Source organism: Vipera berus (assembly GCF_964194415.1).
Source record: "Vipera berus genome assembly, chromosome: Z".
NCBI classification, from domain to species: domain Eukaryota; kingdom Metazoa; phylum Chordata; class Lepidosauria; order Squamata; family Viperidae; genus Vipera; species Vipera berus.
In genome coordinates, this window is record NC_138205.1 from 82,281,266 (window position 1) to 82,297,227 (window position 15,962).

At 37.6% G+C, this 15,962-nt stretch overlaps 2 protein-coding genes across 4 annotated transcripts in view; one reads left to right on the top strand and one right to left on the bottom strand.

Annotated features, from left to right (window-relative positions):
* TRIM71 (tripartite motif containing 71) overlaps positions 1-5,609 on the top strand; it is a gene marked incomplete at both ends in the record, with an annotated part of 47,022 nt that extends 41,413 nt beyond the window's left edge. Inside the window, 2 exons of the mRNA XM_081345713.1 lie at positions 774-908; positions 4,158-5,609. Coding sequence (XP_081201839.1) covers positions 774-908; positions 4,158-5,609 — 1,587 coding nt within the window. The remainder of the gene's footprint in view (positions 1-773; positions 909-4,157) is intronic.
* Positions 5,610-13,152: 7,543 nt separating this feature from the next.
* The window catches only part of CNOT10 (CCR4-NOT transcription complex subunit 10), a 34,137-nt gene continuing 31,327 nt past the window's right edge, over positions 13,153-15,962 (bottom strand). For all 3 annotated transcript variants that reach the window (XR_014028649.1, XM_081345562.1, XM_081345561.1), the window contains exon 19: positions 13,153-13,439. Coding sequence is in view for 2 of the 3 variants with exons in the window: in XM_081345562.1 (XP_081201688.1) it covers positions 13,285-13,439 (155 nt within the window). In the remaining variant the exon portion in view is untranslated. The remainder of the gene's footprint in view (positions 13,440-15,962) is intronic.

Sequence of the window (15,962 nt, forward strand, 5' to 3'; positions counted from 1 at the left end):
TCTGGGCTGGTTCAAAATTTTTGCACATTCTAAAAATTTCAGGTAATGTATCTGTTCCATATAAATATAAAAGCATGATAGGCTCTGTATTTGTACAATGGAGTGCAATGTTCCTGCCTTCGCTACAATATTTGCCTGCCGGGTCTTTTGGCAAGCTCAGCAGCAATTCCTATTGGCTTCCAAAAGCCAATAGCATAGCTGACTCAGGAATTCTGGGAGTTGAAGTCCATGAGTCATAAAAGAGCAAAGCCTGCAATAGGCTTAAGCCAATAGCAGCACAGCTTTTGCAAAAGCTTTTTTTTTTTTTTTTTGCAACAAAAAGGTGCCGGAATGCCGTTCTGAGTGTTCTATGAGAAAAAAAGCCCTGAATATATGTGAATGGAGATTCCTGCATAGTAGCTTAAATCAAAGTTCATGGCAGTAGAAGATATATGCATTATTTGAGCAAGAGATGTTGATTTGGGGAAATATACCATTTTGGATAAATCACTTTGTTTCTGAGAAAAACAGTCTGTTTTACTAGTTCCTAATTCACACAAGATTTTAATACTACTCTGATGCTAATAATGGAAGTGTTCAATTGGCTATTGCCAGCCCACTTTCAAAGGCTGATTATATTGGTCAAGATTTGAACATGCTCTAAATACCTTATGTTTGTATTTTTGGTAGACTGGATTATTTTGTGCTTCAGTTCTAAAAATAAAATGAATTGCTTAATAAATGCTCTGTACAATTAATTGACTAAAAAGTATTTATTTTTGTTGTTGTTATAGTTGAGTATTGAGCAAGCCCAAGCTGTAGCAGAACAAGTTGAAATGAAGGCAAAAATGGTACAATCTGAAGTGAAGGCTGTGACTTCCAGACACAAGAAGGCTTTAGAAGAAAGAGAATGTGAGCTGCTGTGGAAGGTAAAAAGTACATCTGTGAACTTCAGTGGCATACTATATTTTTAAAAAAATTATCTATGGAAGGAAAGTTGCTTGTAAAAGATGGTAATTTTTCCATATTCTGAATTAATTTTTTTGTTTGTCTTCACAAACAAAAGTTGTTATAATTGGGAATCCCTTAAAACAAAGTTCTTTCAACTTCATTTTTACAAAAAGCAAAGAATTCCTGCTTAGAACAGAAGTCTAAACAGATCCAGCTGGAGTTGTATGGCTTGTTAGCTATACATCTTAATAAAAAAAGGTAAAGTCACGGCTCCAGAATCATGAATGTGTTCTGTAATCAATTTGAATAAAGGTAAAGGTTCCCCCGCATATGCGTGCTAGTCGTTTCCAACTCTAGGGGCCGGTGCTCATCTCCGTTTCAAAGCCGAAGAGCCAGCGCTTGTCCGAGGACGTCTCCGTGGTCATGTGGCCGGCATGACTAGATGCCAAAGTCACACGGAACGCTGTTACCTTCCCACCATAGTGGTCCCTATTTTTCTACTTGCATTTTTACGTGCTTTCGAACTGCTAGGTTGGCAGAAGCTGGGACGAGTAACAGGCACTTACTCTGTTACGCGGCACTCAGGATTCGACCCGCCAAACTGTCGACCATCTGATCGACAAGCTCAGCATCCTAACCCACTGAGCCACCGCGTCCCTATACATCTTAATACGAAGAGTCAAATGAAAATGACTGCATCCCACAGTTTGAGAAATCCCTAAACTTATCTCTGTATGGAAGTATTTTTTAAAATGGCACAAGTTAAATGGTGGCATCTGGGATAAAATTTTGCAATTAAACTATAAATATCTTGTTATTATGAAAGATAATTTGTGGAAGATCTAATTAAAAAGATGCATGAAAGTTGCATGGAAAAAACTAGTGAACTGGGTCAGAACAGCAACTAGAAATAGAGCTGGATATTGTGTCACTATTAGAACAGGATAGGGATGATACTGGAGAGTTCGTGTTGGGACAGTGCCAGAAAAGGAGAATGTATGAAGAAATTTCTGTGAAGGAGAGTGAGCACTAATTGTTAGTGAAGAAAACAGATATGAAGGAGTAAATCAAAGAAGAATTGATACAATGATAAAGTTTGACATAGCAGACTGAGTTTGTTGTGGAAGAAGAAAGTATTATATAAAGTTTTGATTTAGGATATCAAATGTTGGAATTCTAGCAGAGAAGAAAGATACAAAGGTAGAAGGAAGTGGCAGACTATAAGCAATGATGCTAGGAAAAGTAACTATTTCTTATTCAGGTGTTCATCCTGCATCGTTGTCCACTGTGATTGTTATTCTTGAAGTGTCTATTTGCCCAATATCTTGTTGAGAGTCTTGCTGGTCACTTGCTACCATTATTAATTACCATTATTGCTGCTGACTGGTGCTTTATAACAATCATTTGATTGCCCACCTATGTTTTTTGCTGCAATACTTGTGTAGGGCTGGCTAGTTAAAGCTTGCCCCCCCACCCCTAATTGAGAAGAATTGTTCTCATGCTACAACATTGTTTTCTTGTAAGATCTAAGTTTGTGAGCTAGGATACTATATTAATTTATTCAAGTAATCACAGGGAGGTTAGTTGTATATTGAAAGGTTATACTCAGATAAATTTTTGGAGATGGGTTTTGGGAAATAAGCCTGATTGACATTAGGAAAATCTAGTTAGGAATTTTCAGGGGAATGTGCAACAGATGTTGAAGTCCTAAAGGTACAGGGAGTTACTCTTATACAGCTAAAGCAGGCTATTCCAGGAGAGAGTAAGTTAAGCAGGTAGTGTTACTTCTTTAAAGCCAGCCATCAACCTATTTTGGACAGCCAGACACTTTAGTAATTTCTCAAAGTCTTTCCTTTTTGCTATTGGTGGCTAATAAAATTAACTTCTTGGGATTGTGTTCAGGTTGGAAAAGCTAACTTGGTTGTGTAATAGAGACTTCATTTGATGAGCTAGTTAACAGCATCTAAGCCCAGATTTGAAGGGTTGAAGGCAGGGAAAAGGTCCTGCCCTCATTGCTAAGGATTCCATTCCTCTTCCAGACCATGATGCGACAGACCACAATTTCGTCAGGCTACAGAACTGTGTGAGTGTATCTCGAATTCAGAGAACATTTATTTGTGTACCAGGCAGCCCTCAGCCCAATATTCTCTGTACCTGAATAGTTGGAGTTGTCTTTAATCCAATGTTGGAGTCTCTTAAGTTGTTGGCATATGGAAACTTCAACATCTTGGCTGTGATCAATCTCTCAGATTGTCTCAGAGGTTTATAACTACCAGAGACCTCTCACAATTGACAAGGCGCTTGGCTGAAAAAGAGTTATTGCCTATGTTTATTGAACATAGAACTGGTTGGGAAATGTCTATTAAATATGTTCTATTCTCACCACATCCTTTCTCTAGGATAATAGCATCTGCATTAAAAGAGATAATAGTGCATTCCCTATTAAAAATACATCAATTTGCTTGATGGCTATTTTTAGCAATGTTTACATGATTTTTATATATATTATTTTGTAGTTATATCAACTTTATTAGTTACTTTATTATATAATACTATGTTGTAAACAATTATGGGCTGGCTTTCCAAGAATATTTAGGTAGAAATTCAGGTGCTGGTGATGACCTATAAAGCCCTAAATGGCATGGGTCCGGACTACCTACGGGAGCACCTGCTGCCGGCGTCAGCTTCCCTTCGTCCTGTGCACTCCCACAGAGAGGGCCTCCTTAGGGTGCCGTCGGTCAGGGATTGCCGGCTGGCAGCCCACAGGGGGAGAGCATTCTCTGTGGGCGCGCCAGCCCTTTGGAATCAACTGCCTGTTGAGCTCCGGACGGCTCCCGACCTTTGCTGTTTCCGCCATGACCTGAAGACTTGGTTGTTTGAACAGGCCGGCCTGGACTAAGTGTTTGAGTTTATTTTAACTATTTATTGTTAGGGCCAATTAATTCAATTTTCTTTTTAACTTTTGTATGTTGCATTTTATTGCCCTGTACACCGCCCTGAGTCCTTTGGGAGAAGGGCGGTATAGAAATTTAATAAAATAAATAAATAAATAAATAAATAAACATCTAAATAAAGTAGGTAAATGTTAAGTTGGGAGGAGTATTAAAATTCTTTATTAATTTTAACAGTTTTGCATATTTTACTTTTGCACATTCAAATATTCTGTCCCATCCTCTACAGTATTTGTAACTGATAATTCTAAATGTGTTTGCTTGCTCTTATTTTAGGTGGAAAAAATCCGCCAAGTGAAAGCCAAGTCCCTCTACTTGCAAGTTGAGAAATTACGTCAAAATCTCAATAAGCTAGATAACACCATCAGCGCAGTCCAGCAAGTCTTAGAAGAGGGCCGGAACATGGATATCCTCTTGGCACGGGATCGGATGCTTGCACAGATGCAGGAAATGAAGAATGTAAGAGGCTTCCTGCAGCCTCAAGAGGATGACAGGGTCATGTTTACTCCTCCTGATCAGGCACTGTATTTGGCCATTAAGTCTATGGGGTTTGTCAGCAGTGGGGCCTTTGCTCCTCTGACCAAAGCCACTGGGGAGGGTCTCAAACGTGCATTGCAAGGCAAAGTAGCCTCTTTCTCAGTGATAGGTTATGATCATGATGGTGAGCCTCGCCTTTCTGGGGGAGACATGATTTCAGCTGTTGTAATGGGGCCAGATGGAAATCTTTTTGGTGGTGATATTTGTGACCAGCAGAATGGAACTTATCTGGTAAATTACAGGCCACAGATGGAAGGGGAACATCTGATCTCAGTCATGATGTGCAACCAGCATATAGAAAGCAGCCCATTTAAAGTCATGGTCAAATCAGGGCGCAGTTATGTTGGCATTGGACTGCCGGGGCTCTGTTTTGCTAGTGAGGGGGATAGTGATGGAAAGCTGTGCCGCCCCTGGGGTGTTAGTGTAGACAAGGAAGGCTATATCATTGTTGCTGATCGTAGCAACAACCGCATTCAGATCTTTAAACCTTGTGGGGCTTTTCACCACAAGTTTGGCACCTTGGGCGTCAGACCTGGCCAGTTTGATAGGCCTGCTGGTGTTGCCTGTGACTCCTCTCGAAGGATTGTTGTGGCAGACAAGGACAATCATCGCATCCAGATCTTTACTTTTGATGGCCAGTTCATTCTCAAGTTTGGGGAGAAGGGAACCAAGAATGGGCAGTTCAATTATCCATGGGATGTAGCAGTTAACTCTGAGGGAAAAATCCTGGTGTCCGACACAAGGAATCATCGGGTTCAATTGTTTGGACCTGACGGAGTGTTCCTGAATAAATATGGTTTTGAAGGAGCACTCTGGAAGCACTTTGATTCCCCACGAGGTGTGACATTCAATCACGAGGGCCATCTTGTCGTGACTGATTTCAACAATCATCGTCTTCTAGTCATTCGTCCTGACTGTCAGTCAGCCCGTTTCCTTGGGTCCGAAGGCACAAATAATGGCCAGTTTTTGCGCCCACAGGGTGTGGCTGTGGATCAGGAAGGTCGTATTATTGTGGCAGATTCCAGAAACCATCGAGTACAGATCTTTGAGCCGAATGGTAGTTTTTTATGCAAATTTGGCACTCAGGGAAGTGGCTTTGGTCAGATGGACCGTCCTTCAGGTATTACCATCACCCCAGATGGCATGATAGTTGTGGTGGACTTTGGAAACAATCGAATTCTCATATTCTAATCTGTGTATGTGTACTAAGAAGAAACTGTCTCAGGGAAAATCCTTTAAAGAGATCTTGCCCCACATAATCACACAAATATTCCAATGATAGTTCAAACCTACCTCATCTTTAATTTTTTTATAGATGAATGTATTTTCCCTTTATATCTGCAGGGGTTGAACCTGTGATTATATGAACTCTTAATCTACCTCATTATCTTTATGTTCCTTTACCTCCACAGTATACACGGTGCAGTATAAAATTAAGCCTATTTTTCCCTAAATGGGACACTCATGCACAAGCTTGTTTCTGTGCACATTAGCTGGTTGTGTGATAAATTTTGTAGATTCTGCCAAAGAGGCACACTCATCTTAAAAAAGAAGAAAAAAAATCAGTAGTTTTAGATTTTTAATTGTTTTATATTCAGATTGTACTGTGTTTTTTTTTAAAATTGGAGAAGGTGAAGGGAGCTGTATTTTTAGATGCTGCTGCAGCAGAGAAATCTTTTCTTTGTTCTTTTTTTTATACCTCAGTGCATTTGATATACTGTTCCACGTAGCATCTTTTCTTTTGAAGTGGGATGGAAATCACCAGGCCAAAAAAAAAGGCTAGGTTCTTTGTCACTGGTACTTTTCTGCATGTGCATTTTGAAAAATGCAGTAATTTCACAACACCAAAACAATGTTTGAGAATGCACAATATGTTGTGATGTGTTCAACCTTATTTTGGTAGTTTGGACTTTGGCCCAAAGGGCCGCAGGGCAAAACCACCCATCCATGCCCTGGAGAGCCTACTAGCTCCTGGAAACAGCTATTTTATCTGCTAGGCAAAGTTGCTCTCTACACTTGGAAACTTTAGAAGTTACCTCTGTTGTTGTCTAAGGAGCTGCTACATGGGTGAGAATGTGTCTCCCCAAGTAGCTTCTGACTTCAAAAATATATGTTTCGAATGTAGCTTTGATATAGTTGGATGTTCAAGGCAAATGAGGATTTCCTCTTAGGCTAGTGTTTTTTCTCATAACCTTTCTTCTGGTTCTTCTTTCTTCTTTTAAGTCACTTCCCTTACATATTGACGGTATGTGTTTAGATATGTGTAACAAACATGACTATGGGAATTGCCATTACAATGAGTCAAATGTTTAGGCATGATACATTATTTCTGTTTTGAAAGTTTGTGTTAAAGAAATTAGCTTTTTGTAATGTAGCATTATCAAGATATATATATATATATATCACAGGAAGTTGAAATTTGGAATTTCAGGGTGCGTATCAGAAGTTAGTGATAAGGAAGGAAAATAGACTATAGTATGTAATCTGAGTGGATGGTTTCCTGCCTTTTTCAGGCACCCCCTCCCTATTAAATGGAACGTTTACATGGTAAATTTATCCTGACAGGATGGCCATGTAGCTCCCTCCCTCTTTGGGATAAAGACTGTGGAAAGTGAACCACCCTAAACCCTACCTCATTTGCTCCAGCGCCAAAGAATGCCATGTAAAATGGGGGTGCATATCTAAAACCAAAACTAATAAATATCTTGAATTCAATCAGCCACATTTAGCACTGAAAATACTGAGAATATTTATACTTCTCCAAGAAGCTCTGTAACTCAAGTTTTATATCAAATCACAGGAATGTAATTCCTTCCCTGCTTTGTCATTAACCCTTATATACCTTTACTGATATTTGAGCAAATGTATGCTGAGTTGCTATGGTGCTTAGTCTCTATGCTAAGGCTGTGCTTGGAGTCATGTCTGTCATGTAACCTAATGTCTTCTATTTAGGATCCTGCTCGGAGATCTGATACTGAAAGAGCAATCAGCAATCTGAGAATTTTCAAAGAGATTCCTCCTCTTTTTAGAACTGAATAATCAGAAGGGGATAATATGAACATTTCATGTAGTGACTGAAATGCTCTTTAATGAAAAATAATGCTTCCTACCCAACCACGTATTCATTACTGGCAGATCTATCCTTGAATGTTTTGACCAGAACAAGATATTATGGCTGCACTTTTTTGCATTTTCCAAGGCATTACCTTCTAGATGTGATGAAATTGAGTTCATCCTTGAGCTGGATGGCTACATTGATAAAATGAATAATTAATTACTATATCGTTCTCCCAGAGATTCAGGGAGTTCACCATCTTTCAATTTTATAATCCTTCACTGAACAATCTTAGCATTTCTAATGTCTTATGCTATATAAGTCAGTTGGGCAGACCCAATGGTCTCCTTTTAGTCACCACCAATATCTCTTGAGTACAAGGATTCAAATAAGGCTTGGGGTAGAGTTGATAGAATATAAGCTACTTTCAATATTTAATATTGCCGCAACTGATATAAAGCTAAGTTGCCAAGGAGCTTCAATGCTAAGGGAGGAAAGACTACGATATCTGAAACTAAGGACTGCCTTCTTAACCACGGGCAGACCAATATTATATATGATGGAGGTGGTATTAATGTTTTAAGATTACATATCGTGATGCTTGAAAAGATGTTCTTCTCTTGGATTCATTCTATTTTGGGGGGAGGGGAATTCTACTTCCCCTGCCTTTAATAAATAATAAAGGCAGGATACAACATAAAAAAGTTTTGTCCCATATAAATCACATTGTGCTTGTCAGAAACTGTTACTGGAGTTGATGAAGAGGTTAATGTTTGAGCATTGTCACTGGAAATAGAAGTTTATCTATCCTGATGCAAAACCTAATGTAAGACCAGTGCACAACCTATGAAGGCATTTCAGATTGGTTGCACTTGAAACCGTAATGTTAGTTTCTCCAAAATAGCTACCAAAGATAACTGGTTAAAAGCTTTATTGTTGACAGACTTCTTGATGTTCTTCTAATGGAAGCTGTTATTTCCATTGATTCCAATTTTATTTTCTGCTAGGCTTATCATAAAGTACACTATTTCTAGAAGTTTTTGTCCAGTAACAGTGTGCCAGCCATTCTTTCTAACCTCATAAAACTGATGATTAATGTAGTTCTCTTTTTGAAAGACATATTATATGCACACCTACCTGCTTACATTAAGGGGCTATGCAAGATTGCAAAGACATGAACCCTATCAGGGGAAGAAGGTATATGTTTTGTATTTCTTCATCCACAAATACTTTCTTCACTGCTATTACAGATGTATACATATCTGCTATTTGGGCACGAAGCAAACAATTAAAAAAAATAGCATCTTCGTACATTTTTCCTGTTAGTGTTATTAAGCTTTTAATTTTTATATGTTGCTGCTTCACTGCCAGATTTACATTGTTCAGTTACTGCAATAGGTAATGCAAAGCACAAGTTATCTCACTTTAAAGTTTTATGGATGCTTCTCACAGGAGTATTTATAATACAATGAATTTAAATAGTATAATAGAAAAAAAATGTCAATGTAAAATGCCCCCTAGGGGCCTGGTTTTATTTGTGATGGACTTACTGGGTTCCTGACTGGCAGAAATTGAGTACAAATTAATACTAAGTGAACAAAGGTTTGAAAGCTTGTAAATGTGTTTATTGTTCAGCTTAAGGCTAATAAACTATAATACATCTCATTTACAAAATATTTAAAAAGTTAACCTAAATTTAGGGACTGGTTGTGCTATAAATATTTGAATTTGGCTAAGAAATAATCTGTTTAGTTATGTAATTTTATAATTAATTTTTTTTTCTTGAGAGCCCAATAGGAAGTCAAAAGGTGCTGCTAAATAGCAGGCACTTCAACAGTAAACTGAACCAGTGTACTCTCAGATAAACTTTGGGGAAACTTTAACGGCATTTGATAATCCTATGAATGATACTCTGTCTAAGATTAATCAGAACTGATACTAAAGGAGGTACTTCCTTACGGCATCCAGCTGGAATTGCATGATTTGATCCTGTCACTTTTAAGTAATTAAGTTCAAAATTAATTTATTGAAGAAAAACCTCTGTTTGATTTTACCCACATCTCTAATTTCTTTTGAAGATTAGGAGATTCTTATATTTTATTCTGGTTCAAAATAAGTTCCAAAGCATTTTATGTATTGGGTTTTTTTTCTTTTAAATGGTCATATCCAGATGGTGTCAAAAGGTCATGTTTTTTTAAAAAAAGTTTAGATACCTCACCCTACCTCCACACATAGTTTTAAGCTGTATAAAAAGTAAACATTGGTACTTAGACAATACTGTTCATAATCCTTGAGTCCTTGGGAAATCAGCAAGCCCCAATTTGCTGTGGTACAGGATGCTTGAATAAACATGTTTTAAATTCCTACCTCACTGTTAATTTTATAAGCACAGCATCTACCTCAAAGTTAGCCTCCAGATGTCAAAGGAGAAATTGGGTATTCAGCATGGCAGGAAAACCACTGGAAAAGTCAGGTAGCATTTTTTTTAGTTCCTGCTCCAAAGAGCAATACATCCTGGAATCTAACCTGGCTGTTTTTGTTTTTGTTTTGTGTGTGTGTGTTAGGCCATCTGAACTAAAAATGGACACCTCAAGGAAATCTATTAATCATCCTTCTCTATGACCTTATGTCTAGGGAACAACCCTACCTCTATTTCAATACTTAACCTATCTGGTTGGCATAATGAATTAACTCTATTTACGGTGTCACTGTAGTTATAGGCCTTCTCTCTGACAAAAAGAAAATACATTTCATTTATAGCAAGCTGATAGAAAAGCCATCTTCTGGAGATCTGAAAATGCCTAGTTAATTGTCCAAAGCAGTTGAGTTTATGAAAGGAAATTGACATTCTCCTATATTAGCACAGGGTGAAAGGAGATTTAGGGTTCTTATATTGATTTTTTGTTTTGCAAATTTTCACATAGCTTATTTAGGCAGAAAGGGCTCTCACCCAAATCAGCTTAGATTGGATTATTTCATCCATTGTTTCCCACATGCTGCAAAGACACAATGAAAGCACACTGTGGACACCTTGTGGATTACCACCATTTCCTCAACTTGCTTATAAGTGAAGTTGGAGAAATGGGCACAGAAAACTATTTGCAATTAGTTGAGCTTGAATGGAATATGTCTTTGGGATTCCTCTAAGTGATTTTATAGCTTGACAACATTAGGTCCATTTTCCCCTCCCCCCCCCACACACCACCACCACCAAGTAATGATTCTTCAGGAAAAAATTTTTTAAAAAATGTCTGTGTACCTGCATGGTCTTAGACCGCTTCAATGATTGTATCAACTCACACTCAGGTTGACTTTTTACTTTCTGGGAAGCTCCTTGCAGAGCTTTGGTCACTGAGTGTTTAGTGTATGTAGTAGGGTGTGTTATTCTTTAAGTCACCAAACCTGTAAGTTCTTTTTGTAGCATTATAGATTTCTTAAGTCCATGTAGCTTCTTTCCCAAGGGAGATCTTGTTTCTTGTATGTGATATTCCTTGTACTGTGCCTCACCTATTACATATCTGTTTATATAGTGCTAATTCCCTACCCCTCTTTTTAAAGTAGCAGTAGTACGACATGCCTTGGTGATTATTTTCTTGAAAAAAGCATTTCCAGTATTTTTCCGTGCCTAAACCCTGTGGTTGGTCCAAGACCAAAAATATATATAAAAAAATCAGCATAGAAACTCTGCAGACCAAATCCTCTTATTGATTAGCCTTAACATCTTATAAATCCATTTTCTCCCTTTTTTTAAAAGAATTCATTTATTTGCAGAACTACTTAAGATTCTGCCCAGCTTTGAAAAATATACTATTTTTTAAAAGCAAGTTGAATTTTTAGGGGTTCAAATACTGCCAAACACAAATCGGTTTTATTTTATTAGAGGAAAATATAGATTCTTATAGAACAAACCCCTTCTGTGTAATTTCTGGATTGGCCAAGGTTATTTTTTCAATTGAAAGCTGTTAATTTTTAAAATTTGGTCACTCCAACTATTGCTGTTGGACTGCAGAGTGATGTGAGAAAGGTGAGGCACAAGCTTTATTTGGACAAGCTAAAATGTTAGAACTTGTGATTTTTTCAAATGGGCTTCTGAATGTATCTTTGTGGTCCATGGAGAAGGCTGAAGGATGTAGCAAGGAGACGATGTATCAGCTACTAGCAGCCTTAAAACAAAGTCATGGTCTCCATGGACTTTAAAATGTTTCTATGCAGTTTATTTTATTTTTGTTTAATTAAATAAATGTGAGTTTCACTTCAAATGTGGTTTGTCATTTTTTCCTCCTCCAAAAGTAGTTGCCCGTGTCTTTTCATCTCTGTGGAGATAGGTAACACCTGTTTCTTTCCCTGTTAATGCTTTTATTCATGCCTGATATAACTTGGAACAAATTACAGCGCTTTTTAATTTGAAGTATTTGTACTTCTTATGTGAAGCTGCAATTGTATGAGGTTGTGATGACAAAGTGATGAAAGTTTGCTTCTTATAGTTAAAGAAGTATATGCTTAACTACCATCAGTTAAAACATTTAAAATTTTGACCATAAATTCTATGTAACTAGACTGAATTTCAACAAATCAGTAGGGGCTTGCATGAAATAGAAAATCTTCTGTTTTAGTTGTAGAATAAACCATGTTCTTGAAGTTTTGCCAAGCCATTTTGGATCAGCTGTGGTTCTGGGTTTTGGATAAAGGGAACCTGCCATTTTATGGACTGGTAGGGTACAACCGGTACATGTTTTTCTCCCTACAGCCCTTGCTCTAATCCTCTTAGCACTTCTGTAGCTGTTGCTGGTGATGTGTCTGTTTTTTCCTCACTCTTGTCTGGGCAACATTTTTAGTACGCTCAAAAGCTTCTTTCCATGAATCAGCAGAGCATTTAGATATCCTACGATTCTGAAATGATTCAAGAATGCTATTTCTGCTGATTTTTACTGCTAAACATGGCAGAATATTTGGTTCTGACAAGGATAGATCCAGTACAATGAAAAATCAGATTTTTATTTTTTGTTTTTGCAAAATCCTTTTTAATAGTGCCAAAGTTTGGCTTTATTAGAAGTTATTTTTACATGCCAGTCACCATTTTGAGAGAGTTGTCACCATATAGGTAGTCCTAGGTTTATGACTGTTCAATTAACAATGGTGAGAAGTTATGATGGCCTTGGAAAAAGTGATCCATTCTTAAAGTTAAATTGTTGCTGCATCCCCAGTCACGTGATCTCAATTCAAGTGCTTGGCAACTGGCTCACACTTATGTCAGTTGCAATGTTTTTCAGTCACATTATTGCTATTTCTGATCTTTCCTAGTTGGCTTGACAAGTAAGGTCAACTGGGGAAACAAGATTTACACATGATGCACTTAATGACCACATTACAGATGGTCATAAAATTGGGTTAGGTCATGTGACGACTCAATGATTGCACTGTTTAATAACCAAAAATCTAATCCCAACTGTGGTTGTAAATTGAGGGCTATCTTTATTACAGTATAACTATATTTGCTACAGTTGTGCAATGGCTCCCTCAAACTGAACTTAATTGTTTCACAGAAAAAAATCCAAGCAGATTTCTTGGCAACAATGCAAAAATGCCATACCATTTTGGACCATTTTGCTAAGAGATTCGAAAGAAAAGTACGAATGAATATCATAAGTAACGATCTTAAACAAAATTAAATGAGTCGTGTCTTTCTACAGATTTTATTTTAAAATGAAAAAAAAAACACCAATGTATGATATATGCAGTTAAAACTTTTTTTCAAAATTACAAAACAAATCTTAAGTGCTCCCTCAAAAGGGCCATTCTATTTATAGAGGTTCACTTCCTCTGAACAGTGGTGAATGTTGGCATCTGAATAGGTTGAACCAAGTGGGGAGGTTGGAATACAGGTTTCTTTCGTATTTCAGAGAGCATTTTCACTGAAGGGAGAAGCTGGTTTCTTTTGATGATTTGCAATGCCAGTTGAGTATTGCCTAAAACAATTTCAAAATTTATTAAGATCTGATATGTGACACGTCTATGAAACATCAGGCACACTTCACCAAATTCAACTTCCAGTAAATTTGTGAAATTGCAGAGGGAATAATTGTATTTCTTGGGTTACTTTTTCCCATAGACACATCTGTTTTATCTAAAAGGAACCATTGCCTCAAAATATGAAGAATATGTCACTATTATCTTGTTTCAATTTGTAAAGATACAAATAGACTTCACAGGGTTATTGTGGGGAAAATAGGAGAAAAAAGCATGTGGGATACATTTACCGCCTTGAGTTATTTATGAAACCAGTGGAACAACCTGCCTCCAGAAGCAGTGAATGCCCCAACACTGGAACTTTTTAAGAAGAGACTGGACAGCCATTTGTCCGAAATAGTATAGGGATTCCTGCCTGAGCAGGGGGTTGGACTAGATGACCTCCAATAAACAAACATGGATAAAAATACACATCCTAGTCTTCTGTTCATAAACTTATTTTAGAATAGATATGTGCTTGATTATTAACTCATTAATCTCCTAGACAAGAAGTTACAGGCCTACATATGCAAATAATAACAATAATTGTAAGATTAAGTAGAGGACCCTTCAGACTAAAGAAGTGGAGACTTAAACTTTTATTATTACAGAATGACTTCGACTTAAAGTGCCAAGAGGAATTAAGTTTCTTCAAAATCAATTTAAGGTTGTTTGTACCACAGGGACTCTACTAAAGTATTTTTTTAAGAACTTTGGCATCAAGCTGATTTTTTTCCCAATAACAGGATCAAGGCACCTAATCAAGCAAATTGTTGACTTGCCAAACTGAGAAATGAGTAGTACCAAACAACTATTATTTCTATTTGGTACTGAACTAGAAATGCAAACTAAACAAGGATATGATGGAGCAATTTGTTAAATATAATTAAAGATTATATAGTAAACAGATCTGATCCAGAAAGATTAAGGAATACTTGAATATAATATTACAATTTATAGATCAACAAAAATGAAATTCTTAACACATAAACAAAACTATGGAAGCAATCGGCTGAAATTAAATAAAGCTCCCAGATTTGATGATATCTCCATAATATACTACAAGATTTTCTAGGAATTGTTGGTTAGCTCACTCTCCTAGGTAATTAATGAAGTCAAGAACTCCCTATGTTATGGAAACAAGCTTTCATTTCTCTGATCTACAAGGAAAGAAAATGACATCTATTCAGAATCGTATAGACATACGGTGAGGGGAAAAAATATTTGATTCCCTGTTGTTTTTATATGTTTGTCCACTGACAAATGATCAGTCTATAATTTTAATAGTATGTTTATTTTAACAGTGAGAGACAGAATAACAACAAAAAATCCAGAAAAACACATTTCAAAAAAAGTTATAAATTGGATTTGCATTTTAATGAGTGAAATAAGTATTTGATCCCCTATCAGCAAGATTTCTGACTCCCAGGTGTCTTTTATACAGGTAATGAGCACTCTCTTAAAGGGATTGTTCCTAATTTCAGCTCGTTACCTGTATAAAAGACACCTGTCCACAGAATCAATCAGATTCCAAACTCTCCACCATGGCCAAGACCAAAGAGCTGTCCAAGGATATCAGAGACAAGATTGTAGACCTACACAAGGCTGGAATGGGCTACCAAACTATCGCCAAGCAGCCTGGTGAGAAGGTGACAACAGATGGTGCAATTGTTTGCATATGGAAGAAACACAAAATAACTGTCAATCTCCCTGGGTCTGGGGCTTCATGCAAGATCTCACCTCGTTGGAGTTTCAATGATCATTGAGAATGGTGAGGAATCAGCCCAGAACTACATGGGAGGATCTTATCAATGATCTTAAGGTAGCTGAGACCATAGTCACCAAGAAAACAATTGGTAACACACTATGCCGTGAAAGACTGAAATCCTGCAGCGCCTGCAAGGTCCCCCTGCTCAAGAAAGCACATGTACAGGCCCGTTTGAAGTTTGCCAATGAACATCTAAATAATTCAGAGGAGAACTGGGTGAAAGTGTTGTCAGATGAGACCAAAATTGAGTTCTTTGGCATCAATTCAATTCGCTATGTTTGGAGGAGGAATGCTGCCTATGACCCCAAGAACACCCTCACCGTTAAACATGGAGGTGGAAATATTATGCTTTGGGGGTGTTTTTCTGCTAAGGAGAGAGGACAACTTTACTGCATCAAAGGGACGATGGACGGGGCCATGTACTGTCAAATCTTGGGTGAGAACCTTCTTCCCTCAGCCAGGGTATTGAAAATGGGTCATGGATGGGTATTCCAGCATAGCAATGACCCAAAACACACGGCCAAGACAACAAAGGAGTGGCTCAAACAGAAGCACATTAAGGTCCTAGCCAGTGGCCTAGCCAGTCTGCAGACCTTAATCCCATAGAAAATCTGTGGAGGGAGCTGAAGGTCCGAGCTGCCAAACATCAGCCTCAAAACCTTGATGACTTGGGAGAGGATCTGCAAGGAGGAGTGGGACAAAATTCCTCCTGAGA